This window comes from Oncorhynchus kisutch, linkage group LG27, assembly GCF_002021735.2.
Source record: "Oncorhynchus kisutch isolate 150728-3 linkage group LG27, Okis_V2, whole genome shotgun sequence".
NCBI lineage: Eukaryota > Metazoa > Chordata > Actinopteri > Salmoniformes > Salmonidae > Oncorhynchus > Oncorhynchus kisutch.
The window spans coordinates 32592209-32617155 of NC_034200.2; the positions used below are offsets into that span (position 1 = coordinate 32592209).

At 43.6% G+C, this 24947-nt stretch overlaps 2 protein-coding genes and 1 long non-coding RNA gene across 10 annotated transcripts; 1 reads left to right on the forward strand and 2 right to left on the reverse strand.

Moving 5' to 3' along the window:
* Nucleotides 1-817: 817 nt before the first annotated feature.
* Nucleotides 818-6064, reverse strand: LOC109871650 (uncharacterized). Of its 2 annotated transcripts, XR_002252328.2 has the most exons (7): nucleotides 5963-6064; nucleotides 5601-5731; nucleotides 5250-5346; nucleotides 5084-5149; nucleotides 4894-4981; nucleotides 3073-3100; nucleotides 818-2827 (listed from the first exon to the last, which is right to left on the reverse strand). It is a non-coding gene; the product is annotated as an uncharacterized LOC109871650 (long non-coding RNA). The 2 variants fall into 2 exon arrangements; XR_002252327.2 differs by having other exon boundaries at nucleotides 4894-5149; nucleotides 5963-6052.
* Nucleotides 6030-16594, forward strand: glmna (glomulin, FKBP associated protein a). Of its 3 annotated transcripts, none has more exons than XM_020462574.2 (19): nucleotides 6030-6146; nucleotides 6650-6740; nucleotides 7323-7448; nucleotides 7861-7977; nucleotides 8293-8401; nucleotides 8806-9040; nucleotides 9324-9423; nucleotides 9902-10083; nucleotides 10262-10315; nucleotides 10467-10497; nucleotides 10603-10692; nucleotides 10830-10871; nucleotides 12580-12653; nucleotides 12732-12816; nucleotides 12971-13080; nucleotides 13243-13306; nucleotides 13482-13620; nucleotides 15195-15277; nucleotides 15413-16594. In XM_020462574.2, exons 2-19 carry the CDS (start codon nucleotides 6702-6704, stop codon nucleotides 15500-15502), a joined length of 1770 nt encoding a protein of 589 aa, XP_020318163.1. In that variant the 5' UTR covers nucleotides 6030-6146; nucleotides 6650-6701; the 3' UTR covers nucleotides 15503-16594. The 3 variants fall into 3 exon arrangements, with proteins under 3 accessions (XP_020318163.1, XP_020318164.1, XP_031662269.1); XM_020462575.2 differs by having other exon boundaries at nucleotides 9327-9423; XM_031806409.1 differs by having other exon boundaries at nucleotides 6108-6146; nucleotides 7006-7448.
* Nucleotides 15769-24714, reverse strand: cdc7 (cell division cycle 7 homolog (S. cerevisiae)). 5 transcript variants are annotated; one of them, XM_020462577.2, is made up of 11 exons: nucleotides 24542-24714; nucleotides 23016-23119; nucleotides 22828-22914; nucleotides 22548-22683; nucleotides 21928-22021; nucleotides 21687-21829; nucleotides 21150-21444; nucleotides 20782-20883; nucleotides 20207-20480; nucleotides 19896-20045; nucleotides 15769-16462 (listed from the first exon to the last, which is right to left on the reverse strand). In XM_020462577.2, the coding sequence occupies exons 2-11, from the start codon at nucleotides 23104-23106 to the stop codon at nucleotides 16098-16100; spliced, it is 1737 nt and encodes a 578-aa protein (XP_020318166.1). In that variant the 5' UTR covers nucleotides 23107-23119; nucleotides 24542-24714; the 3' UTR covers nucleotides 15769-16097. The 5 variants fall into 5 exon arrangements, with proteins under 5 accessions (XP_020318166.1, XP_020318167.1, XP_031662272.1 ...); XM_020462578.2 differs by having other exon boundaries at nucleotides 15937-16462; nucleotides 21381-21444; nucleotides 24542-24698; XM_031806412.1 differs by lacking the exon at nucleotides 24542-24714 and adding an exon at nucleotides 23698-23773 and having other exon boundaries at nucleotides 15939-16462; nucleotides 21381-21444.
* Between the last annotated feature and the right edge of the window lie 233 nt (nucleotides 24715-24947).

Genomic DNA, 24947 nt, shown 5'->3' on the forward strand with positions numbered 1-24947 from the left:
CGGACATCGCACTGCCAGCAGGCTGGACATCGCACTGCCACCAGGCTGGACATCGCACTGCCACCAGGCCGGACATCGCACTGCCACCAGGCCGGACATCGCACTGCCACCAGGCCAGACATCGCACTGCCACCATATTAGCCTAATGTCCAACCATATCAGAGACACCTCATCATATAGATTGAACAATTATAGGTTTTTATTTGACAGTTTGCAGTGTAATGTCTGGCTGCTGCTCCAGCAGGCCTCAGTAGCTAGCAGATAATTCCTGGAAACAGGCCTCTTGCTGAAGGTGTGACTCAAGTGCCTCGCTATTAAATCAGAGCTACAGGAAGTCAATAGCACTCTGCCAATCACTACTTCCTGTTGACTGCACCTCTATCAGCCAATCAACGCCCAGTTAGTGCCCATGACAGGAACAGAGTTCACCTCTGGCAGTTTGGGGCTACCCTGAAAAGTTCACTCAGTTCGTGGAAGCCTTGTCGCCACATAACTTCTCCATAAATACCAGAGCATGTATTCATAGTGTCTCAGAGTAGTAGTTCTGATCTAGGATCATGTGTGTCCTCGTCTCCCGTCCATGTAATCTTATTCACTATGATCAAAAAGCCAATACTGATTCTAGATCAGCACTTCAGATAAGATGGTTTATGACTACGGGACCAGGTAAATATTGACTGAAATAAGAGTGTAAAATGTCCAGTTTCTCTCCCTGACAGTATTGGACACTGTAGTAGGAAATGGTGTGTTAAAACAGCAGTCTGCGGTGTAATACATCCATTTTTGGACTTATAAATGAATGATACATACCCATTGATTCTTGAAGAATATAACTTAGAAATTGCTTTATTAGCTAAGTTCAAATGTCATACCCCATCAGAACCCAAAATATAAGCTTGTTTCACTCCAATGTTAGTAAACAAGCATTTAGCTACACCTTCAGTAGCATCTGCTAAATATGTGTATGCGACCAATACAATTAGATTTCAAATATAAACAAACACTGTATTGCCTCAAAACATGCTTGAAACTCTAATCTAGGACGCTCAGGCCTTGCATCCATAGCTCTGTCTATGAATTTGAGAAGAGTTACATTTCTCCAGGCCCATCCTTCAGCTTTTTACCAAAACAGAGGCGGGGAGGCATTTTTTATTGTTTCAATTAAGGATTGGCCCTTTAACTCTAAGAGTTGACATTGGCACTGACCTGAAGGTCCTGACCAGGCTGTTGTGGTCACTGGAGATGTCAGTCATGGTGAGACATTTCCCAAGATGAGGAAAACCGGACATATAAATATATACACAGAACTTGATTTTATTTCTTAAGTTGCTGAGATGCGAAGTTCAACAAGACCGAGCTAGTACTTACCAATGCTTCTGTAATATTGCTGGTTGTCAACATCAGTGACCACATTTCCATTGCATAAAACAGTTTTTTGAATTTTGAAAACCGTAGCAGCATTTTCATACAGACACACACACCCTCTAGTGAGCTTCTCAACCGTTATGTGTTTCTGTATGAGGTGCTAGGCATGGGAATCAACCAACCACCCTGGTCCTGGGTGGGTGGGGTGGGGTGGAGAGAGAGCATGAGAGAAAGAGCGTGAAAGCAGGAGAAAGAGTGTGAAAGAAGGAGAGAGAGCGTAGATGGGAAAGGAGAGGAGACACAGAGTGAGGGAAAGAAGTGAGGTGAGACATAAAAAAAACATCTTCATGGTAAAAGCCAACCTCAAAAACAAGACCATCATCATCATCACGCTTAACTCCAATTTCCAATGCTTATACATAGTGCCCCCATCTGGACACTGACGGTTACTACACTACACTTATCCCCCACTCACCTCTGAGTCTCAGGGCCCGTTTCCCTGACACCCAGTGGGCTTCCTCCCCTTTGTAGAACTCCCTGACCCTCTGGGGACCCGCCGTCCCCTCCATCCCCAACCCCTTCTACAACATCCTCCAGGTTATCTTCATCCAGTTCTTCTTCTTCTCCTCCTTTTTCTTCTTCGTTTCTACTGTTGTTTTATTAAAGTGGTCTGGGCCATATAGGAACTTCATAGTCTCCTCAGTCCACCATTCATCGAAGGAACTCCATAGGACTTCTAGAAGGTTCAGTCAGACCGAGCCAGGTTTTGGAGTCGTTTCGTGGCCCTTGAGGAGCCCCTGGGCCCCCCTCCTGCTCATGCCCAACTGGGTGATCCTGAGGCCCGGCTGGGTGGGCTGTGCTGGGGTTGAGTCCCACTGAGGGTTGGGGGTTGGAGCTGGATCTTGATTCTGTACACTGCATTGTGTTGACGGTTGTTAGTACAGAAGATGTAACCGTGACTGGATCTCTATCCTGCATTGTGACTTGGCTCAGTAGTGCTGCGGCATCCTCCATAGACCGGCCCGCTGGTGAGCCTCTCTCTTCCAGGAAAGGCTGCTGCTTACTGGGGTGGTTTGTATCTGTTGTGTGTTGTTGGGGTCCATCTATGTCATTGATTGTCTTTGTTGGTTCTTTCTGTGATTCTTCTGAATTCTCCTTCCTTCTTGTCTTCAGCCTTGTTTGTTTGTTTTGGCATCTTTGTGTTCTTCCCTCCCGACCTTCTCTCCCTCTTCTCGTTCCCTCCCCTCCCCTTCGTTGGTGTGCTTGGGCAGACTGCCCCAGCGCACCCTGGGTCCCTGTTGCTGGGAGACTACGCTGGAAACAAAGTGCTGTTCTGTGTCGCTGTGACCGGCTGTACGGGATCATCTGGGGTTCTCTGGGGCCACAGAGTACAGGGGAAGGTTCCTCACATCCTCCTCTCTGAAACACCTTAGTCAGCCTCTCCTCCTCTCCAGTGCTACCGCTACAGACAGACAGAGGGAATCAGGGGGAAGTCAGTCAGTCAAGCCACCAATCAATCAATAAATCAATGGATCTATAATTTAATTTGATGTATACAGTCTGTGAATTATTTAATTATTATGCCGTAATGATTGATAAATGGATCCATCCCTCCATCCCTTATAAATCAGTTGAATGACAGCTACACATCTTATCAATTAATCGAGACTATATGAAATTGTAAAAAAAAAAAACGAATGTACATACCAATCTCCTTTATTCATTAAGTTTACATCTGGGGGGTTGCAAACAAAAAGAGGAAAAACATGGTCATAAGAGGACGAGAGTCAACATTTTGGTCATATCTGGACCTAAAGGAAAATGGTGGCCTACCTGAGCACGGCTATACAGTGCCTTGCGAAAGTATTCGGCCCCCTTGAACTTTGCGACCTTTTGCCACATTTCAGGCTTCAAACATAAAGATATAAAACTATTTTTTTGTGAAGAATCAACAACAAGTGGGACACAATCATGAAGTGGAATGACATTTATTGGATATTTCAAACTTTTTTAACAAATCAAAAACTGAAAAATTGGGTGTGCAAAATTATTCAGCCCCCTTAAGTTAATACTTTGTAGCGCCACCTTTTGCTGCGATTACAGCTGTAAGTCGCTTGGGGTATGTCTCTATCAGTTTTGCACATCGAGAGACTGACATTTTTTTCCCATTCCTCCTTGCAAAACAGCTCGAGCTCAGTGAGGTTGGATGGAGAGCATTTGTGAACAGCAGTTTTCAGTTCTTTCCACAGATTCTCGATTGGATTCAGGTCTGGACTTTGACTTGGCCATTCTAACACCTGGATAGGTTTATTTTTGAACCATTCCATTGTAGATTTTGCTTTATGTTTTGGATCATTGTCTTGTTGGAAGACAAATCTCCGTCCCAGTCTCAGGTCTTTTGCAGACTCCATCAGGTTTTCTTCCAGAATTGTCCTGTATTTGGCTCCATCCATCTTCCCATCAATTTGAACCATCTTCCCTGTCCCTGCTGAAGAAAAGCAGGCCCAAACCAATGATGCTGCCACCACCATGTTTGACAGTGGGGATGGTGTGTTCAGGGTGATGAGCTGTGTTGCTTTTACGCCAAACATAACGTTTTGCATTGTTGCCAAAAAGTTCAATTTTGGTTTCATTTGACCAGAGCACCTTCTTCCACATGTTTGGTGTGTCTCCCAGGTGGCTTGTGGCAAACTTTAAACGACACTTTTTATGGATATCTTTAAGAAATGGCTTTCTTCTTGCCACTCTTCCATAAAGGCCAGATTTGTGCAATATACGACTGATTGTTGTCCTATGGACAGAGTCTCCCACCTCAGCTGTAGATCTCTGCAGTTCATCCAGAGTGATCATGGGCCTCTTGGCTGCATCTCTGATCAGTCTTCTCCTTGTATGAGCTGAAAGTTTAGAGGGACGGCCAGGTCTTGGTAGATTTGCAGTGGTCTGATACTCCTTCCATTTCAATATTATCGCTTGCACAGTGCTCCTTGGGATGTTTAAAGCTTGGGAAATCTTTTTGTATCCAAATCCGGCTTTAAACTTCTTCACAACAGTATATCGGACCTGCCTGGTGTGTTCCTTGTTCTTCATGATGCTCTCTGCGCTTTTAACGGACCTCTGAGACTATCACAGTGCAGGTGCATTTATACGGAGACTTGATTACACACAGGTGGATTGAATTTATCATCTTTAGTCATTTAGGTCAACATTGGATCATTCAGAGATCCTCACTGAACTTCGGGAGAGAGTTTACTGCACTGAAAGTAAAGGGGCTGAATAGTTTTGCACGCCCAATTTTTCAGTTTTTGATTTGTTAAAAAAGTTTGAAATATCCAATAAATGTCGTTCCAATTCATGATTGTGTCCCACTTGTTGTTGATTCTTCACAAAAAAATACAGTTTTATATCTTTATGTTTGAAGCCTGAAATGTGGCAAAAGGTCGCAAAGTTCAAGGGGGCCGAATACTTTCGCAAGGCACTGTATCTGCGGTTAACCATGACTCAATGTAAAGTGAAACGGAACATAATTACCTCTCGTGCTGCCTCAATCATAGAGGGCTCTTTGAAATCTGCAGCTCAAATGACTTGGAGGCTTTGTAGCAGAATTACTGCAGAAGGACTAGGTCAGAGACGAAAAGGGCATTGTTTCAGTCTTACATCAGTTACGTTCTTAAATGGTGCTGGTCATAACACAACAGAATATCTGATTCTGTACACTGACCGTGCGTTCTGTAATGTCATTGACTTTATTGGTGTTGGTGGAAATGTTTAACTGTTGAGTGGGGGCCTATGAAAAGAAATATCAGAATGAGTTGGTTTTGACAAAACACTATTTACTCAAAGGCAAGTAAAAAAGGGATGCCTTTTATAAATAAATGAAACGTTACCTAGCCCAGTTTATTTGAACAGACAGGATAGCCACACAGCTTCACAATAGATCTCTCCTCAACTGTCTTTGTAATTGGCAGAAGTGATCAAGCTTTCCTGCAAATCAAGGACAACATCATGAATACATGACAGATACCCCACACTACCTGAAATAGCGATGTGGTGCTCCTCGATCAACTGATATCTATTGACAGAAACTGTAAAGTCTTTCCATGAGGTCATAGATCCTCTTCTAATACTCAAAAGTGGAACCGTTCCAAATCCGCATGTCACCATCTTAGCCACCAACCAAAGAGCAATCTTGTATTTGGATCAGTGTATTTGTAGACCTCAATCTTTATGGTACTCACACAGTCAACCAGGAAGTCCTCCAGTACGCTATCCTCCAAGAGACACTCCACCACCTGCAGAGGTCTCTTCTCCAGGGGGGGATACATTCTTGCTTCCTCTGCAGAGGTCTGTGCTTTGACACTCTCCCCATCTGTCGAATAAGTGACATTAGGTGTCCGTGCTCATGACAGAACGTAATAAGACAGTTAGCTGTAACTTATACTGTAATTAAGTATTAAAGGCTACCGTTGTATGGTTAGCTATGAAACATGGTAGCTAACTATATGTAAACACAACTGTAGCTGCAAGATTGATATCTCCATTTTCATTACTTTTTGAGGACCTACAGAGACCCAACAATATCCAAACACAATGTTAATACCGGTCTGATGATGCCTTGTAAAAACGAAACCTTTTACATTGCTCCTTCTTCATGCTGGTCCAATGTTTTGTGCTAATTTCAACTTTGACCTGTGACGTATTACATCTACGGCAATTCATCAGGGTCAACGCTGCCGAAACACTTCCGAATCCACGCGACTGACAGTGTCTCCGATAATTGACATGTAAGTAGCGATTCCTCTAATAAATTAAACCGATTAATACTTTAACTATGGCCTTATATTCTTTATCGTGGAAATTAAGCTGTAGATCCTATATAGCTTTATGAAACGATTACACTTAGAGTCGATTGTTGCCTCGATTTCTCGCCTCAAGGCAAAGCAGCCACAATAATGAAGTGATTTGACTATTCCGTTCTTGCTTATTTCCTAATCATGTGCGTTTTAGACTAGGCTAGCTACGCCACAAGCATAAACAAACAAAATACAGTTTTATTAAATCACTAATGATGGAGTTAAACCAAGATACATTTCTGACGTTACATCCATTATGTGTGCCACTCACTCACAGCAAATCAGCTGGTGCATACTAAATAGTCCTACTTTGCCTTGACTCTCTGTTTTGTGTGCCACGGTTTCATACATAAAACAAAACTGTGATGACTGCATTCGAAACGTGTTATTTAATAACCCGTACTACTGAACACACATTTTTTTCCCCCTTACAGGAGTGTTTAGTGAAGAGATACCCTCTGTTGGAGAACAGCCGAGACAACGAGGATGGCTCTAGAACAACTGAGTGATGTCGTCCAGAGATGTGTAAGTCATAAGAGTACACATAAGGCAGGGGTGTGAAATTCCATTTAGGGCTTAGTGTCTGCTGGTTTTAGTTTTTTCCTTTCAATTAAGACCTAGACAACCAGGCGAGGAGAGTACCAAATTAATTAGTGACCTTAATGTATCAATCAAGTACAAGGGAGGAGCAACACACAGACACACAGCCCTGCATGGAATGAGTTTGACACGTGTCCTATGACAACTGAGTTCACCAGAGCATTGTGTTATGGCTGGTCTCACTCACCAGACGTCCTCCCCAAGCTGGTCTCGTTCACCAGACGTCCTCCCCAAGCTGGTCTCGCTCACCAGACGTCCTCCCCAAGTTGGTCTCGCTCACCAGACGTCCTCCCCAAGCTGGTCTCGCTCACCCAGGCGTCCTCCCCAAGCTGGTCTCGCTCACCCAGGCGTACTCCCCAAGCTGGTCTCGCTCACCCAGACGTCCTCCCAAAGCTCAGATGCTTAGTATAGCATGTGCGCAGTAGCTTGGGGACAAGGTTAGTAAAGGACAGACTTACCAACCCCCCTTTCCCTCTCTCTCTTTTTCTCTACCCCTTTCTCATGCAGCAAGCCATCCAGGATGACAACTATACGACTGAGGATTATTCCGTGTTCCAGATAGCTGGACGTACCTGTCTAGAGGATGGAGAGAGTGCTCAGGTTCTGAGTATCGTCCTAGATGAGGAAAATAAGGTGAACTAAAGATTGTACCAGACATCTATACCAAGTGTATAGTAAAAAATAAATACAAGTTGTATTATCACATATACACTGGATAGGTGCAGTGAAATGTGTTGAAAAAGAGTTGCTCGCTGTGTTGTTTTACAGGGTCAGTCATAGTAGTACGGCGCCCAGGGAGCAAATTAGGGTGAAGTGCCTTGCACATCAACAGATGGTCGTTTGGATGTGGTGTGCTGCTTCTCAGCTGAAAGGCTCTCTCTCTCTTAAAGTAGCCTATATATGTACTTTTATAGGGATGTATGGTTGGAACCTGAGGTTTTCCTAACCACATGATCTGACCAGGTAAACCTCTGGGTCATAATGATGGTATATGTTAGTTATTACATAGTGAAGTAATACTACTTCTCCCCCTGTTTTTCTGTAGAACATAGTGAAATGTATGGGCTGGAACCTGCTGGGTCCTCTGGTTCAGATTCTGCTGAAGAAGGAGGAAAATAATCTTCCTCCTCACTGCCTCGCCATCCTCACACACCTGCTGGAGGTCTGTTGACATGTTCTAATTATTATACGTTATTACATGTCTAATACTCTGCGTTTTGACCAATCATATCAGAACTTTTCACATAAGCTCTTTTTCCGAGCTGATCTGATTGAAATGGGCTGCCTGTCTAAACGCAGCCATATTGTTGTTTTGGTTATAAAATGTAAATGTTTGCTAGTCTGGCCCCAGATCACCATAGGAGTTGGCAAGATATTACAAACAGATCTGAGATTAGGCTACATGTTTGCATGTCCAGACACGGAAGTGCATTGACACAGAAAAAGGAACCCTATATTCTTGTGTGTGATTGGTCAGGTTTGCAGTCCCAAGGAGCTACTGGTTGGCTTGCTGGAGCAGGTTGAGGAGGCTCACCCTGACTCCATCGCAGAGACCGTCATCCTCCTGCTGCAGCCACTACAGAAAGGTGAGGAACACCTTTCCACCGCTGAATGGAAAACCCTCAATATTGTTTGACTTTCTTGACCATTAAGAAGTTTCTGTATCCCTTTCCCATGCCTTAATGCCTACTCTCTGCTACCACTCTCTCAATCTACACACCCCTTATCACCTATCCACTCTCTTCCCACCTTCCCACCCACTTCCGCTACTCCCACCCTAATGCCCTTTGCCCCTACTCACATTTCCCTGTCTACTCCCACCCTTTCCCATGCCTTAATGCCTACTCTCTGCTACCACTCTCTCAATCTACACACCCCTTATCACCTATCCACTCTCTTACCACCTTCCCACCCACTTCCTCTACTCCCACCCTTTTCCCCACACTGAACCTCTCCCTTACTGTTCCCACCTCTCCACCCTCCCCCTCAGTGTTGTTGCGGCTGGGCAGCCGGAAGGCCTCCTCGGTGGGCATGGCTCTCTCCACTCTGCTGGACCAGGTGGCCAGGCTGCCCGTGCCCCAGACCAAGGAGCAGGAGGAGGACGACGTGTTCAGCCTGTGCCGCTGCTGCTCGGCCCTGCTGGTCTTTGTCAGGCCCTTCGTGGAGGAGGCCAAGCAGAGCAGGACGCCCAAAGAGGATGAGCTGAGGACTGAGCTGCTCAAGTTGTAGGTCTACATGTGTTATTGGGGAGCTATTGAGTTAGCATGTGTATTTTATTTATTTGTATATTTTTTTTACATCGGGACAGATACAATACACCATCATACTGTAGCTTAGCAGAGGAGAATTGGATTCTGATTGTTTAATAGTCGCATGTACAGGGTTGCAGGTGTGATTGCAGGGTACAGTGAAATTCTTTGGCTCCGAGCATTAAGTGTCTAGGTGCATGAAGAGAGTGTGTCTATAACGTGTGTGTATAGAGTGTGTGTGTGTGTGTTGTCACCCTAGCAGTATGAAGAGTCTTTGTGAGCCTCTTCTGGAGGTGCAGCTGAAGGATCCTGAAACCCTAGCAGAATCTCCCCTCAGGAACTTTGCCACAGAGATTCTGGTAAGATGCCTGCTCAGATTGTGACCATTGCTCTTAGAGCTAGCCTTGTTCCAGATCTGTTTGTGTTGTATATCTAAATCCTATGGGCATTGACAACGACTATAGGAGACTGTTAATACAGCACAAGCAGCTCTGGCAACAGGCTAGCTCTTTTTATACTATTCATGAAGATTATATTTCACTTCCATTTAAGTGTTTACATTAGTCATTTTGCAGACGCTCTGGACTTACAGGAGCAATCAGAGTTAAGTGCCTTGCTCAAGGTCACATCAACAGATTTTTTTTACCTAGTCGGCTTGGGGATTCAATCCAGCGACCTTTCGGTTACTGACTCAATGCTCTTAACCGCTAGGCTACCTGAGTTCTCATACAGCTAGGTGAAACTTAATCCTGTATAGGGGTAACTAACTAATAAAGGGCTAACCCTCTCTATACTTAGGTTAACCCTGCTCCTCCTGTGTGTGTGTGTGTTTTGCAGGGCATCCTGTCAGACATCGGGGAGTCCCTCCCTGACCTACTGTCTCACAGCCTGCTGAGGAGGAGAGAGGTGCCTGGGTTCCTGGAGGAAGAGGTGTGCTACCCCAAAGAGTCTCTGGCCTGCCTGGCCTACCTGCTGTTCGTACAGCACATTGCCATGGATACTTTCCCCACAGTCTTCAGGTAGGGAATAAAGACTGTGTGTTTTCAGTTCATATTACTCTGAAAGTACTGTTTGCACCTGGCTAAGAAGTTTTTTATTCAATTTGTATTGTATGCCTCGGTGGTATTGGGGTTGGTTGGCTCTTAATGTAAGTGCTAAAACAGTGTTGATTGTCCTAACACTCTTTTCTTCTTTCAGCTCAGTGTTTATTCTTCAGTGTAATATGGAATACATCAACCTCTTCTTGAGCAGGTACATATTCATTTACTTTTGACTTTCTTTTCCAATTTATGTAAATGACAAAGTATAGCATTTTATAGACTTCTGTAAAGTATTGAAAATTGGTTTTTGATTGTGTCTAAATCCAAACAATATATTTGGTGCCCCCCCCCCCCCTCCCCAGAACGGAAGAATCCAGACTGCAGAAAGGACTGGTAAGGATCCTCTGTATAAAAGTCGGAAGACTAGCAATTCTGTACAAGTAACACTTTCTCATTGACCTTCTACAACTCTTAATTGCTTGTTTGTCCTTTCCTAAGGACCTGTATGAAAAGAGCCTGGTTAGGGTTGAGGACAACAGTCTCCCAGTCCAGCTAATGGAGCTCAAATCTTTCTTCAGTGTCCCTCAGGTAAAACAAAACATCCAATATTGATGTAATGCCGCAAATACTTGCGATAGTTTGTGTTTTATCAATCAGTAGAGAGGAATTGCTTCATCCCATCTCGCTGTGTGAATCACAATGACATTTTATCCTTTACATTTTAGAATTTGGTGAAAGTCATGACATTGTGTCCAATTCAGCATTTGGTAAGTAACCTGTATACATATACTATGACTACTTTGTCCTCTGGAGGTTGGATTTATAACACATATATATACAGTGGGGCAAAAAAGTATTTAGTCAGCCACCAATTGTGCAAGTTCTCCCACTTAAAAAGATGAGAGAGGCCTGTAATTTTCATCGTAGGTACACTTCAACAATGACTGAGAAAAAAACATCCAGAAAATCACATTGTAGGATTTTTTAAATGAATTTATTTGCAAATGATGGTGGAAAATAACTATTTGGTCACCTACAAACAAGCAAGATTTCTGGCTCTCACAGACCTGTAACTTTAAGAGGCTCCTCTGTCCTCCACTCGTTACCTGTATTAATGGCACCTGTTTGAACTTGTTATCAGTATAAAAGACCCCTGTCCACAACCTCAAACAGTCACACTCCAAACTCCACTATGGCCAAGACCAAAGAGCTGTCAAAGGACACCAGAAACAAAATTGTAGACCTGCACCAGGCTGGGAAGACTGAATCTGCAATAGGTAAGCAGCTTGGTTTGAAGAAATCAACTGTGGGAGCAATTATTAGGAAATGGAAGACATACAAGACCACTGATAATCTCCCTCAATCTGGGGCTCCACGCAAGATCTCACCCCGTGGGGTCAAAATGATCACAAGAACGGTGAGCAGAAATCCTAGAACCACACTGGGGGACCTAGTGAATGACCTGCAGAGAGCTGGGACCAAAGTAACAAAGCCTACCATCAGTAATACACTACGCCGCCAGGGACTCAAATCCTGCAGTGCCAGATGTGTCCCCCTTCTTAAGCCAGTACATGTCCAGGCCCATCTGAAGTTTGCTAGAGAGCATTTGGATGATCCAGAAGAAGATTGGAAGAATGTCATATGGTCAGATGAAACCAAAATATAACTTTTTGGTAAAAACTCAACTCGTCATGTTTGGAGGACAAAGAATGCAGAGTTGCATCCAAAGAACACCATACCTACTGTGAAGCATGGGGGTGGAAACATCATGCTTTGGGGCTGTTTTTCTGCAAAGGGACCAGGACGACTGATCCGTGTAAAGGAAAGAATAAATGGGGCCATGTATCGTGAGATTTTGAGTGATAACCTCCTTCCATCAGCAAGGGCATTGAAGATGTAACGTGGCTGGGTCTTTCAGCATGACAATGATCCCAAACACACCGCCCGGGCAACGAAGGAGTGGCTTTGTAAGAAGCATTTCAAGGTCCTGGAGTGGCCTAGCCAGTCTCCAGATCTCAACCCCATAGAAAATCTTTGGAGGGAGTTGAAAGTCCGTGTTGCCCAGCAACAGCCCCAAAACATCACTGCTCTAGAGGAGATCTGCATGGAGGAATGGGCCAAAATACCAGCAACAGTGTGTGAAAACCTTGTGAAGACTTTCAGAAAACGTTTGACCTCTGTCATTGCCAACAAAGGGTATATAACAAATTATTGAGAGAAACCTTTGTTATTGACCAACTACTTATTTTCCACCATAATTTGCAAATAAATTAATAAAAAATCCTACAATGTGATTTTCTGGATTTTTCTTCTTCTCATTTTGTCTGTCATAGTTGAAGTGTACCTATGATGAAAATTACAGGCCTCTCTCATATTTTTAAGTGGGAGAACTTGCACAATTGGTGGCTGACTAAATACTTTTTTGCCCCACTGTATTACTAACATTAGCGGTCAAATGTTATTTTCTGTTCACAGAGAATTAAAGGACTAAAAGTGCTGCAGTTGAGCATCGATAAATTTGACACGGAAGCCAAATACAAATTCTTCCAGTTAAGTTCACCCCTGTAGAACAATATGGCCGCTCTTTTGTTCCGACACCTTTCCGATAACTTTTCATGTCGTTTTAGGTGCATGCTGAAGACAAGTCACCATGCAGGAGTAGAGGGCTACATCATCAAGAACATCAAAAACCAGATCGACTTTGCCTTTAAGGTACGGTGCTCATGGTTTTGCGCCTTTTCAGATTTACACGGATTGCAAATGTAAATGATTTAAAAATTTTGGGTTAAAACTTCAAAAAAATGAACTATACCTTTACCAAAGGTGCTATATTACCTATGTAAATGTACATATCTTTCCTTGTCAGCCGGACAAGGGTAACGAGTGGTTCATGGGGGCACACCTGTTCCCTCTCCTGCGTCAGGTGCTGTGTCTCCCCCAGGGTCCTGAGACCGACCTCCTACAGAACCTGGACAGGTCAGTCCACTCCACACCCAACTACCAGTAGTTGATTGATGCAATGTTTTCCACCCACCATCCAGGCAATATTCACTACAATAATTGATCGATTCAAACAAGTTTAGCCCAGTGAGCAGTAGTAGGGTGTAGTGAGACTTAACGCCTTGGTCTTTCTGACAGGGTGATGGAGTCTCTGAACCTGCTGCGCTATTTACTCATCAGAGACAAAGCGTGGAGGAACCAGGTAGCTACTGCCTCAACCACAACACTTATCCATATTGCAGAAGGGATGCATGCAATGTTTATGAACACAAAAAGTTAAATTTTTATATAGTGAGGATGACTGAGGATGTTTACACTATTGCCTGGTCTTCTTTGGGTTCATTGAATGCACACACTAATCATTCTCTGGTGTCCAGACGGGGATCTGGACTGAGCTGTATAAGATTGAGGACTACTACATGAAGCCACTACGCACAGGGTTGAACATGTCCAAAGCCCACTACGAGGCTGAGCTTCAGAACACCAAAGACAACAGCAAGAAGACCAATGCTAAAGGTGAGACACAACCACTTAGTCTCGTCTAGGTGCCAGCTGGTATACCTTCCTAAACTCAGCAAAAAAACTCAGTCTTTCAAAGATCATTTGTAAAAATCCAAATAACTGCACAGATCTTCATTGTAAAGGGTTAAACACTGTTTCCCATGCTTGTTCAATGAACCATAAACAATTAATGAACATGCACCTGTGGAATGGCCGTTAAAACACTAACAGCGTACAGACGGTAGGCAATTATGGTCACAGTTATGAAAACCAGGACACTAAAGAGGCCTTTCTACTGACTCTGAAAAACACCAAAAGAAAGATGCCCAGGATCCCTGCTCATCTGCGTGAACGTGCCTTAGGCATGCTGCAAGGAGGCATGAGGACTGCAGATGTGGCCAGGGCAATAAATTGCAATGTCCTTACTGTGAGATGCCTAAGACAGCGCTACAGGAAGACCGGACAGACAGCTGATCGTCCTCACAGTGGCAGACCACGTGTAACAACACCTGCACATGATCGGTACATTCGGACATCACACCTGCGGGACAGGTACAGGATGGCAACAACTGCCCGGGTTACACCAGGAATGCACAATCCCTCCATCAGTGCTCAAGACTGTCCGCAATAGGCTGAGAGAGGCTGGACTGAAGGCTTGTAGGCCTGTAGTAAGGCACGTCCTCACCAGACATCACCGGCAACAACCTCGCCTACGGGCACAAACCCACCGTCGCTGGACCAGACAGGACTGGCAAAAAGTGCTCTTCAATGACGAGTCGCGGTTTTGTCTCACCAGGGGTCATGGTCAGATTCGCATTTATCGTTGAAAGAATGAGCGTTACTCCGAGGCCTGTACCTTGGAGCGGGATCAATTTGGAGGTGGAGGGTCCGTCATGGCCTGGGGCGGTTTGTCACAGCATCATCGCAGGCAATCTCAAAGCTGTGTGTTACAGGGAAGACATCCTCTTCCCTCATGTGGTACCCTTCCTGCAGGCTCATCCTGATATGACCCTCCAGCATGACAACACCACCAACCATATTGCTCGTTCTGTGCATGATTTCCTGCAAGACAGGAATGTCAGTGTTCGGCCATGGCCAGCAAAGAGCCCAGATCTCAATCCCATTGAGCACGTCTGGGACCTGTTGGATCGGAGGGTGAGGGCTAGGGCCATTCCCCCCCAGAAATGTCCCGGAACTTGCAGGTGCCTTGGTGGAAGAGTGCGGTAACATCTCACAGCAAATCTGGTGCCGTTCATGAGGAGATGCAGTGCAGTACTTATTGTAGCTGGTGGCCACACCAGATACGGTTACTTTTGATGTTGACCCCCCCCCCCCCCCTTTTGTTCAGGGACACATTCAATTTCTCATAGCCACATATGTGAAACTTGTTCAGTTAAAACTTATGTTCATACAAATATTTACACGTTAAGTTTCCTGAAAATAAACGCAGTTGACAGTGCGAGGACATTTCTTTTTTTGCAGAGTTTACTTCTGTGGTGTCTATTTTGGCTCCCTGGCGTCTTAGGGAACGAATTGGCTTTCGATCCATGTTTTCTTCATGTGATAGTAACTTCTGTTTGTCTGCGCAGTGTCCCAGACCCAGGAGTCAGTCTGCTCTCTGACAGTCGGGAACGAGAAGATGCCTAACATGACGCCAGAGATGCAGCTTCAGGTAAAACATTTAGATACATCTGTATAAAAAAAATATTGTTTCTGTCTTTGGGTCATTTGAGAATTAGCATAATTTATACATCTCTGCCTACTTTGTATGTAAATGTATTTTTAATCTCATTCTTGCCATTTGTAGGTTCTGCACTCAGCACTGCACACGTTTGACATGATGGAGAGCGTCCTGGCGAGAATAGAGGAAATCATCGAAGTGAAAGAGAAACCCTGAGCAGCAGTGGATCTGGGTTACAATTTCACGGTGTTGTATTGAGGCCTCATAATTGAAACTCCCTCCCTGTTGCCTAGTTAAGTGATTTGGGTCATTAAGCGAAGCACTTTGGATCACTTGTTTCTGGTGAACTTTCTTTGTATTCTGACAATGTGGTGATTGTTTTATTTTGGCATCGTTACCTAAATATGTCAGGTTCAGGCATAATGACACCAAGACCAGCTTCTTGAATACCTGTAATAAAGCATGTTCAGTCTTCAACTCGACCAGATTAAATGCTCGATGGCAGTTTATCGTTTTAAATGTCTGCCATGGCCATTTATTTAGTTACTCAAATGCCACTAAGTTAAATCATGTTGATGGATCTTTGTTAGACAGTTAATAAACTCTAGCCTTTCTAATCATGCTTTGCAAATGGCTTCATCAGTTCCCAAGAGAGCCTTAATACATTTTATTCTGACAATGTAAGTACAATTTTATATTTAACAAGGCAATCATAAATTATATGGTAACGAGGAACAATTCAAGTAAATAGCACATCTTCACATTTGAAATTCATACACTTCCTTGGCAAAGATGAGTGAAAACAGTAATCTCAGAGGTCTGTAAAAAGTGGATGCTGCAGTGCCTGTGCAGCTGTGATGCGTTTGGCTGGATTCAGGTCCAGCAGTCTATCCAGCAGGTCGTAGGCCTCGTCAGGCACGCTGTCCCATCCCCTCTCATCCTGGGCCTCAGGCTCTGCTAGGGTCTGGTCCTCCTCTGGGTGGTGCTGTCTAGAGGGCTCCCCAGGGGGATGAGTGGAAATGGGGGAGTCATGGGTACGGTGGTGGCGTGTGGTAGTGTCTCTGTGGGGATGTGGTGTGGCCTCATCGTCCGGGGATGGTCTCCTTCCTCTGAGGGTTTCACACAGGGTCCTCAGGTCCTGCCGGGGGAGCTCACGGCTGCACACCACTGATTTACCTGTGGTTGAATAATGGTCATGTTATGGTCAGACTACTGTACTTTACTATGGGTTTACAGTTTTTAATATTACCAGTGGCATCCTGCCCTTACTCTTGTAATTCAACTCAATAATTAAAGCATTTAAAAAAGTTTAGCCTTTTTTGTAAATGGCTTTTTAAAGTTATGAACTAAGCTACATTATTAATTGGAGCCTCTTATTGCTGTTTTTTAAGTGACATGACTAAGAGGAAATTAGATGATCCAAACAATTACATTGATAACAGTAACAGGTCTTTGGTAGGCCCATTACGACATCAAGATACAGGACTTTCCTTCCATGACATAGGTGAAGTGATGTCAGTGACAACTTTTTGCAAATACAATGGCTTGTGACTCAATCTGGTGCTCAGTGTTGCTTCATCAAGCAACGGAGATACAACCAAGATATTTCTGTGGCCTCTTCAAGCATCCTAGGGCACAGAAGAGTCTGAAGAGCAACAACAAAAATACCATGGAGGAAGGAGAGGAAATGACAGACAAAAAGGTCTGTATGAAGATTGAGGAGTAGTTGAGGGTCCAAGGAGATGTGAGAGACCGCTTGTCTGAGTTGGTTGGGGGCACCTGGGGTGTGGCGCTGCAGAAAAGGGGGCAGAGTGGTAGAGTTGACCACACCCTCTTCCCCTCCAGGGAGGACATGAAAAAGAAAATCAATAATCTGACTGAGACCACTTCTCCTAGATGGATGGGAGGCTTCCCGGCCCTGGGGCTACCTGCCCTCCATCCAGCAGGAGCTGACACTTTCTCTGGCTGGTCAGATGCAGTGTCTACTTCCTGCCGGGGAAGACCCTATTGGCTGTCCACATGGCAGCATTTAAAAAAAAAATGTATATGATATTTAGCGTCGAAATCACAGCGCAACTTGGGTAATTTCCCTAGCAACGTTCTGACGTTGCTATGTTTCACCTTGGTTACTTTAGTTGTACACCGGTACAGATAACCATTTGTAGTAGTGGTGGTCCGTATAGTCTGCCTGGCACTAAATTAGAAATAAAATAAAATGGCTGACTGGGTTGGGAAAGAAACGTCTTCGCCCGTTTGGCAGTTATTCGGTTTCAGGAGGAATTATCAAGGTGAGCCAGCAGACCTGATCCAAGTCACTTGCAGAATATGCAAAACGATAATCAGGGCAAAGGATGGACAGACTACAAACCTCTCAACATTTACAAGTTCGCTAAGCTGAGTTTCCAATTGCATCTTATTTGAAAGACAGGCTAAAATATTTCTGTACTTATTTTGTTTAGGTTACATTTAGAGTTTGTACAGTTTACATAAGCTAAAAACAAATAGGAAAAAGGGCTAAGTCAATGTTTATTCATTTTTAAGTGTTAAATAATACGATGGTTATCTGATTGTATATTTTGGATTTCTACAGTTCGAGAGGCAAAAGGCTTCGCCTAAGCCAAGGTTCATTAAAGAATGTTATAAACTGGATGGGTCGAGCCCTGAATGCTAATTGGCTGACAGCCGTGGTATATTAGACTGTATACCACGGGTATGACAAAACATGTATTTTTACTACTATAATTACATTGGTAACCAGTTTATAATAGCAATAAGGCACCTCATTGCGTCATGCCGAAGAACAACCCTTAGCGAGGTATGTTGGCCATATACCACACCCCCTCAGGCCTTGTTGCTTAATTATAGGCTAAATAATACATTTGTTTTAGCTGATTGTTGTTGACTTTTATATGTACAATTTGTAAGCTATTCAAAATAAAGTTGTTTGCAAGACAATTCCGACAGACTCATCATTAAAGCTCAGCGGTAAAAGCTCCGCCTTCTCAGTTCGCTGGTCACGATAACACCCACCCGTAGCACACGTTGCAGCAGGTATATCTCACTGATCATCCCCAAAGCCAACACCTCAATTGGCCGCATTTCCTTCCAGTTCTCTGCTGCCAGTGACTGGAACGAATTGCAAAAATCGCTGAAGACTTATTTCCCTCACCAACTAACCGATCGCTGCAGCTGTACATAGTCCATCTGTAAATAGCCCACCCAATTTACCTACCTCATCCCCATACTGTTTTTATTTTATTTACTTTTCTGCTCTTTTGCACACCAGTATCTCTACTTGCACATCATTATCTGCTCATTTATCACTCCAGTGTTAATCTGCTAAATTGTAACTATTCGCTCCTATGGCCTATTATTGCCTACCTCCTCATGCCTTTTGCACACACTGTATATAGACAATTTTTTCTACTGTGTCATTGATTTGTTTGTGTTTTTGGCTTGTTTATTGTTTACTCCATGTGTAACTCTGTGTTGTTGTCTGTGTCACACTGCTCTGCTTTATCTTGGCCAGGTCGCAGTTGCAAATGAGAACTTGTTCTCAACTAGCCTACCTGGTTAAATAAAGGTGTTCTCAACTAGCCTACCTGGTTAAATAAAGGTGTTCTCAACTAGCCTACCTGGTTAAATAAAGGTGTTCTCAACTAGCCTACCTGGTTAAATAAAGGTGTTCTCAACTAGCCTACCTGGTTAAATAAAAGTGGAAAAAAAAAAAAAAAAAAAATCTCACATTTATTGAAAATGCTGCTGCTGGAGCTTATGTCTGATTGCCCGTTGCACAATTCAAGGACATGAATAGACACTGGCAATATTACAAAATGTTAGTTTATAAGTTTAACTTGTCAAAGTAATACTTAATGCAACTTTTATTGACAGTACCCTAGTGTAGGCCTATATTACTGGCTGTTTGGTTTGCGAGGAGGGATTTTCCGACGGCACAATTTACTTTGCCAGCACTTTGATAAAGTAAAGCAAAAACGAAATGTGACTTCCTGTTCAGGACTTCCTGTTCGGTTAGTCGACTTCCTATTCGATTAGTCTATCTTGCAATTGTTTGTTCTCTCTCTCTCTCATTATTACTATACTATGTTTTTATTCAGGCTATTCTGAGATTGAATTCATCTATAGGCCTAACAGAGTTAAATGTTTGATCATGAAAGAATAGGCTATGCCTAGGTCAAAAAGTCATTCAAATCTAAAGGGAATTGAGGGAAAAAAAAGAGACAAAATATATTTTTAAAAGCGAAGATTTTAAAACAACAAGCCAGACAACGACGTGTCCGCTGCAAAAGGCCAATCAGACGGAGGAGGAAAACACCTTGGACCCCATGTGACATTCAGCTGCTTTGATGCTCTCCTCTCTTTCTACAATGCACATTGTTCACTTGCATTATGTTAATAGTCAAACTACCACATACATATTAAACATTTAGGCTATGGGGAATAGGCCATTTGGCATGTTGCCCTGCTTTGTGCGTTGCCAGATTCCAGCATTAAAGTCAAGTTCAAATATGCTAAACCATCGTTTGTGACATCAAGATGTCGTCACCACCGACAATGGCTGTCAACATGGTCGATAAGACGAAATACACACCGAAAGTCATGGCAGCCTGGATGGTTTCTCTGGAGCCTCGGATGGTCATGATCTGTGTGAGGGCAATGAGGTCGTCACTGGCTTTGAAGAAGGGGTACCTGCCACTCAGCAGGGAAAGCAGGATCACACCAGCTGACCAAATGTCTATGGCTGCAGGGAGACAGGAGTGAAAAATAAACAAGTTGACATCTGTGAAATATGATTGAGAACGCATTCTAATTTACAATGCAGAGAGCAACATTGCAGTGGAGAGGAGTATTAGTAGAGATGTGAGGTGTAGTACTGCTGAGGATGGTATCTGTTAGCCTTACCTGTTCCCTGGTTGGGACACTTGGTCAGGACCTCTGGTGCTCTGAAGCCAGGAGTTCCGGCCCTGGGAGCCACCTGCTGTTTCCTAGACATACAGATGTTACAGACTCTGTCGGTGGAGTAGCAGCTGCAGGTGAAGCCCAGGTTGACCGCAGCAGGGGTCATCCTCTGGTTGGGTCTCTGGTTGCTGACAGGGGTCCTGACAGGTACTGGGCGCCGGTGGGCAGAGATAAACTTGCGTGTGGCAGGGTCCTCTGTTTTAGTGGGCTTCACCAGCTGGCCCAACATAGAGACAAAGGATTGTTATGATCCGAGGAAAGTCTTTCCAAAAAAAATCTACAGTTCATCGTCTGGTTTGTTACTGCTGGAGGGCGGTCTGACTGAGTATCCAGAAACATGTATTTGTTGGTGACAACTCCAAAAGACTAAAACAGAGTTACAGCCAGCTAAGATAGAACTGAAAAGTATACCAAACTTGTGCGGCAATATGTCTGTCAATCAAATGTGTTAAATACACACTGGATAACAGAGTAGCTATGGATTGAATGTAACAGGAGAGAAGGCAAGCATTTCCTACCTCTAACTTGGGGTCAGAGGTTTTGGTGGGGACGGAGGTAAAGCTATTCAGGTTCCTCTCTCCAAATACGGCCCGCGGTGCTTTACACAGACCTGAGAACTCCTGGTTAAAAAAAGCAAACTAAGTCACCTCATGTCACTAATGAACACCGCAGACAAAGTACATAAAGCAAGATAACTACATGTCACCGTATACATTACAACATCCCTGAAGTGTGTTTTCAGCTCAAAACATCTTCAGAGTATCACAACACTTTATGGTCCAATAACTACAAGGTCAATGAGTTAATAAAAACTAAGCCTATAGACAAATACCATAACACCACTGTAACCAAATGAAGTGCAAGAGATAGATCCAGTGCAGACAACCTTGGTGTGTTTAGAGCGGGTGGTGGAGGAAAATGTGGAGACCGAGACCCGCTTATCTGGTTGTTTTGAGGAAGTGGAAGAAGAGGTGGAGGAGGAAGAGTGAGGTGCTGAGGTCCTGGGGTGTGAAAGTGATTGTAGAGGTGGGGCTAGGGAGGTTGGTGCCCGTTTCCCCTGTGATGTCTCCGGTTTCCCCGTGGAGCCCCCACCCTTTTGGGTCTTCTGCTTCACCACCTTCAACAGCTCGATCTGGGTGTCGGTCGTGCCCTGTGCCAGCCCAAAGTCCACCAGGGAAAACCTGCAAATCACCATGAAAACAATATATGGTAGGAATACGCACCCCAACAAAATGCGGGGGAGTTGCAGGCAGCAAACAATTAATGGGTTTATAAATGCTTGAATTTTGGACTAGAGACTATTCAAGACAGGAGATTAAGACCAGAAGACATGATCTCTGGACCTGACTAACTGAGTCACGTATTCCAGAGTGTCATAGAGCTGAAGGTTAGCTCCAGTGATACAGGGGTATTCAGTACTCACATCTTCTCCTGCCGGTTGTAAAGGAAGTTGGTGGGCTTGATGTCACGGTGGATGATGCCAAACTGGTGGACATGTCGGAGAGCTTTCAGCAGGTGGTAGATATACTGACGCACCTCCTCGAAACTCAGCAGGCCAATGATATCCTGATAGGAGAAAGATTTCCGTCACTTTGCTAGTGTTATGCCAAAAAACAAGGTATAAACACACAAACCAGGTAACCAACTACACAGTATTGACTCACCACAAAGGTTTGATGCTCCATATAAGGCATAACAATCACACAGTGATCATCCTTTCTGAAGCAGTAGGTCACGCCCATGACGTTTTCTTTTCCACTTAGAGGGAAGAAAAACATTGAGAACATTGTGTTGTCTAAACCTGGAGTCTCCCAACTTTTTCTAGCATGAGAGATACTTTTAAAAACTCAAACATGCCACAAGCTCCTTTTTCTAGCTTTCAAATAGTGACATTCTCCTCCTCTCCCCCGGGAACATCAGTGTACAAGAGAAAGTAGTGCACTGTTTTTACTGCCAATATACCTGGTAAAATAATGGTTAATAAACTACTAAGGGGGGGCCCTATAAAATCTGTGCTTCTACACCTGCATTGCTTGCTGTTTGGGGTTTTAGGCTGGGTTTCTGTACAGCACTTTGAGATATCAGCTGATGTACGAAGGGCTATATAAATAAATTTGATTTGATTTGATTGACTTGTTGGAGACCACTGTAAACGAATGCAGTGCAATCCTATTCATGCATCTCTTGAGAGAATGTTCCTCTACAAGTGGATCAGTCTATGAAAATATTAGTGCTTGTGGTAATATTTCTCCTACACCCAGAGCATGTAAAGTGTGAGACTTACCCAGCCACAGTGAGGCACTGGAGCTCTGCAGCGATCCTCACAGGGTGACTGGTGGGGATGAGGTGCTTCAGGGCAAATTTCTCTTTCTTCCCATTAGCCATCAGAGCCTCACCCAGGTACACTGAACTGAAAGTACCTACATAAAACAAAGTATTTTTTTGTTTTGCCAAAAACAACTGATATAGGATAACCCTTTTTTAAACTGATATTTGTTCATTGCCAAACTGTGGCTAACCCGCAGTCATCTGCATATGAAGACATACAGAGTACTACAACATACCTTCCCCAATTTTGTCTAAAATGTGGAAAACTGTGGACAGCTGAGGAACAGCTTCGTAGAGGTACTCAATGTCATTCTCCACATCCACTGGAGAAAAATAGAGTTACCATACAGAAGGCATAACATAATTGGTAAAGACAATATCACCGAAAGAATGGCTCTACTTCCTGTTGCACGATCAAACTCACTTGATAGTTTTCTCCTTCCAATGTGCTTGTCAGCTTTGACGTAACTTTCTGTGCTGTTGCTGTCATCGCAGACAGAGGGAATGACTTCCATTTGTTCTGTGGATCTAGAAATACAGATGAGCATTTAAACCAGTGACAATTCTGACATGATGAATGTGATGAAATGTTAACATGTAATTGGGAAATTTAAGTTGACTAAAGTTAATATTTAGTTTAGAGTGATCAACATCATGTTTAGTATATGTCCAGTTTCTGTAATACACATCTTCCTGTGTTCCTTGTTTGTGACAGTCAAGATGTGGGTTGACTAGAGGCACAATGACCGAGTACACACTGATTATTCTGTAGAGCAACTGTCAGCTAACCAAGTTACTGTGCATGGGATAGCTGGCAAGTTAGCTGACTTTTAGCAATCTGCTAACTCCGGTTTGACTAGCTAACTATGTTGAAACAAGGTGTTTAATAAGGAAACAAGCAGATACAGAAAATGTACTTTATGCTGATATTACTCAATTGTACACTCTTCAAACAACACAGACCTGAACAACTAGCTACAAGCTCAACTAGCTAGCTTCTAGTTTGGAGAATGTACACTGAACAAAAATATAAACACAACATGTAAAGTGCTGGTCCCATGTTGCATGAGCTAAAATAAAAGACTACAGAACTTTTCCATACGCACAAAAAGCTTATTTCTCGCAAATGTTTTAAACAAATTTGTTTACATCCCTTAATGAGCATTTTATCCTTTGTCAAGATAATCCATCCACCTGACAGGTGTGGCTAATCAAGAAGCTGATTAAACAGCATGATCATTACACAGGTGCACCTTGTGCCGTGGACAATAAAAGGCCACTAAAATGTACATTTCTGTCACGCAACACAACGCCACAAATGTCTAAAGTTTTGAGGGAGCGTGCAATTGGCATGCTGAGTGCAGGAATGTCCACCAGAGCTGTTTCCTAAGAATTTTAGGATCATTTCTCTACCATAAGCTGTCTCCAATATTATTTTAGAGAATTTGGCAGTAGGTCCAACTGGCCTCACAACCGCAGACCATGTATAACCACGCCAGCCAAGGCCCTTCACCTGCAGGATGGTCAGAGGGGTGAGGTGGGGTGCTGGGGATTATTTCAGTCTGTAATAAAGCTTTTTTTGGGGGGGGGGGGGGGGGGGGGGGGGGGGGGGACTCATTGGCTGGGCCTGGCTCCCAAATGAGTGGGCCGATGCCCTCCCTGGCCCTACTATGGACGCGTCACTGCCCAGTCATATGAAATCCATAGATTAGGGCCTGATGAATTTATTTCAATTGACCGATTTCCTTATATGAACTGTAACTCATATTTGTATATTTTTGTTCAGTATATATTAGAAGACTGCTTTGAACTACCAAGCTACTTGCTGTTTAGCTAACTTAGTTAATGTCTAGGTTCAAAATATATCCCATCATCAACCTAGGCTAACGAGCTGAGCTAGCCAGCAAAGTTCTTTGCAAATAGAATTGACGTTACAAAACTTTATTTTACCTTTATCGTACAAATCGCTTGTAAAGGATAGCCGATGATACTAATTGAATACTCTCTGAGATTAACTAAAAAAAAAAAAAAAAAAAGAGATCCTGGAATATTACAAAGCAGAACTTTATAAAAGACAAACAAATCCAGAAGTGCTCTTCCCCCTGTCCTTTTCCGCAAACAACAAACTCCGCGCTAAAAATGTACGTCAAATGACGTTTGACGTAATACGCACACACGTTTTTCAGGTTTCATATATTTTTCTAGTAATGGCGTCTTTTTTGTATGCACGAACTGCTCCATGGTTCTTTGAACAAAGCCCATGGAAATGTATGGAGTTCTTGTAACGTTTTTTGATAAACGCCGAAAATAAGGTCTGTGGTAAACACAGGCTTAGGAGATCTCAATCAGCTAACGT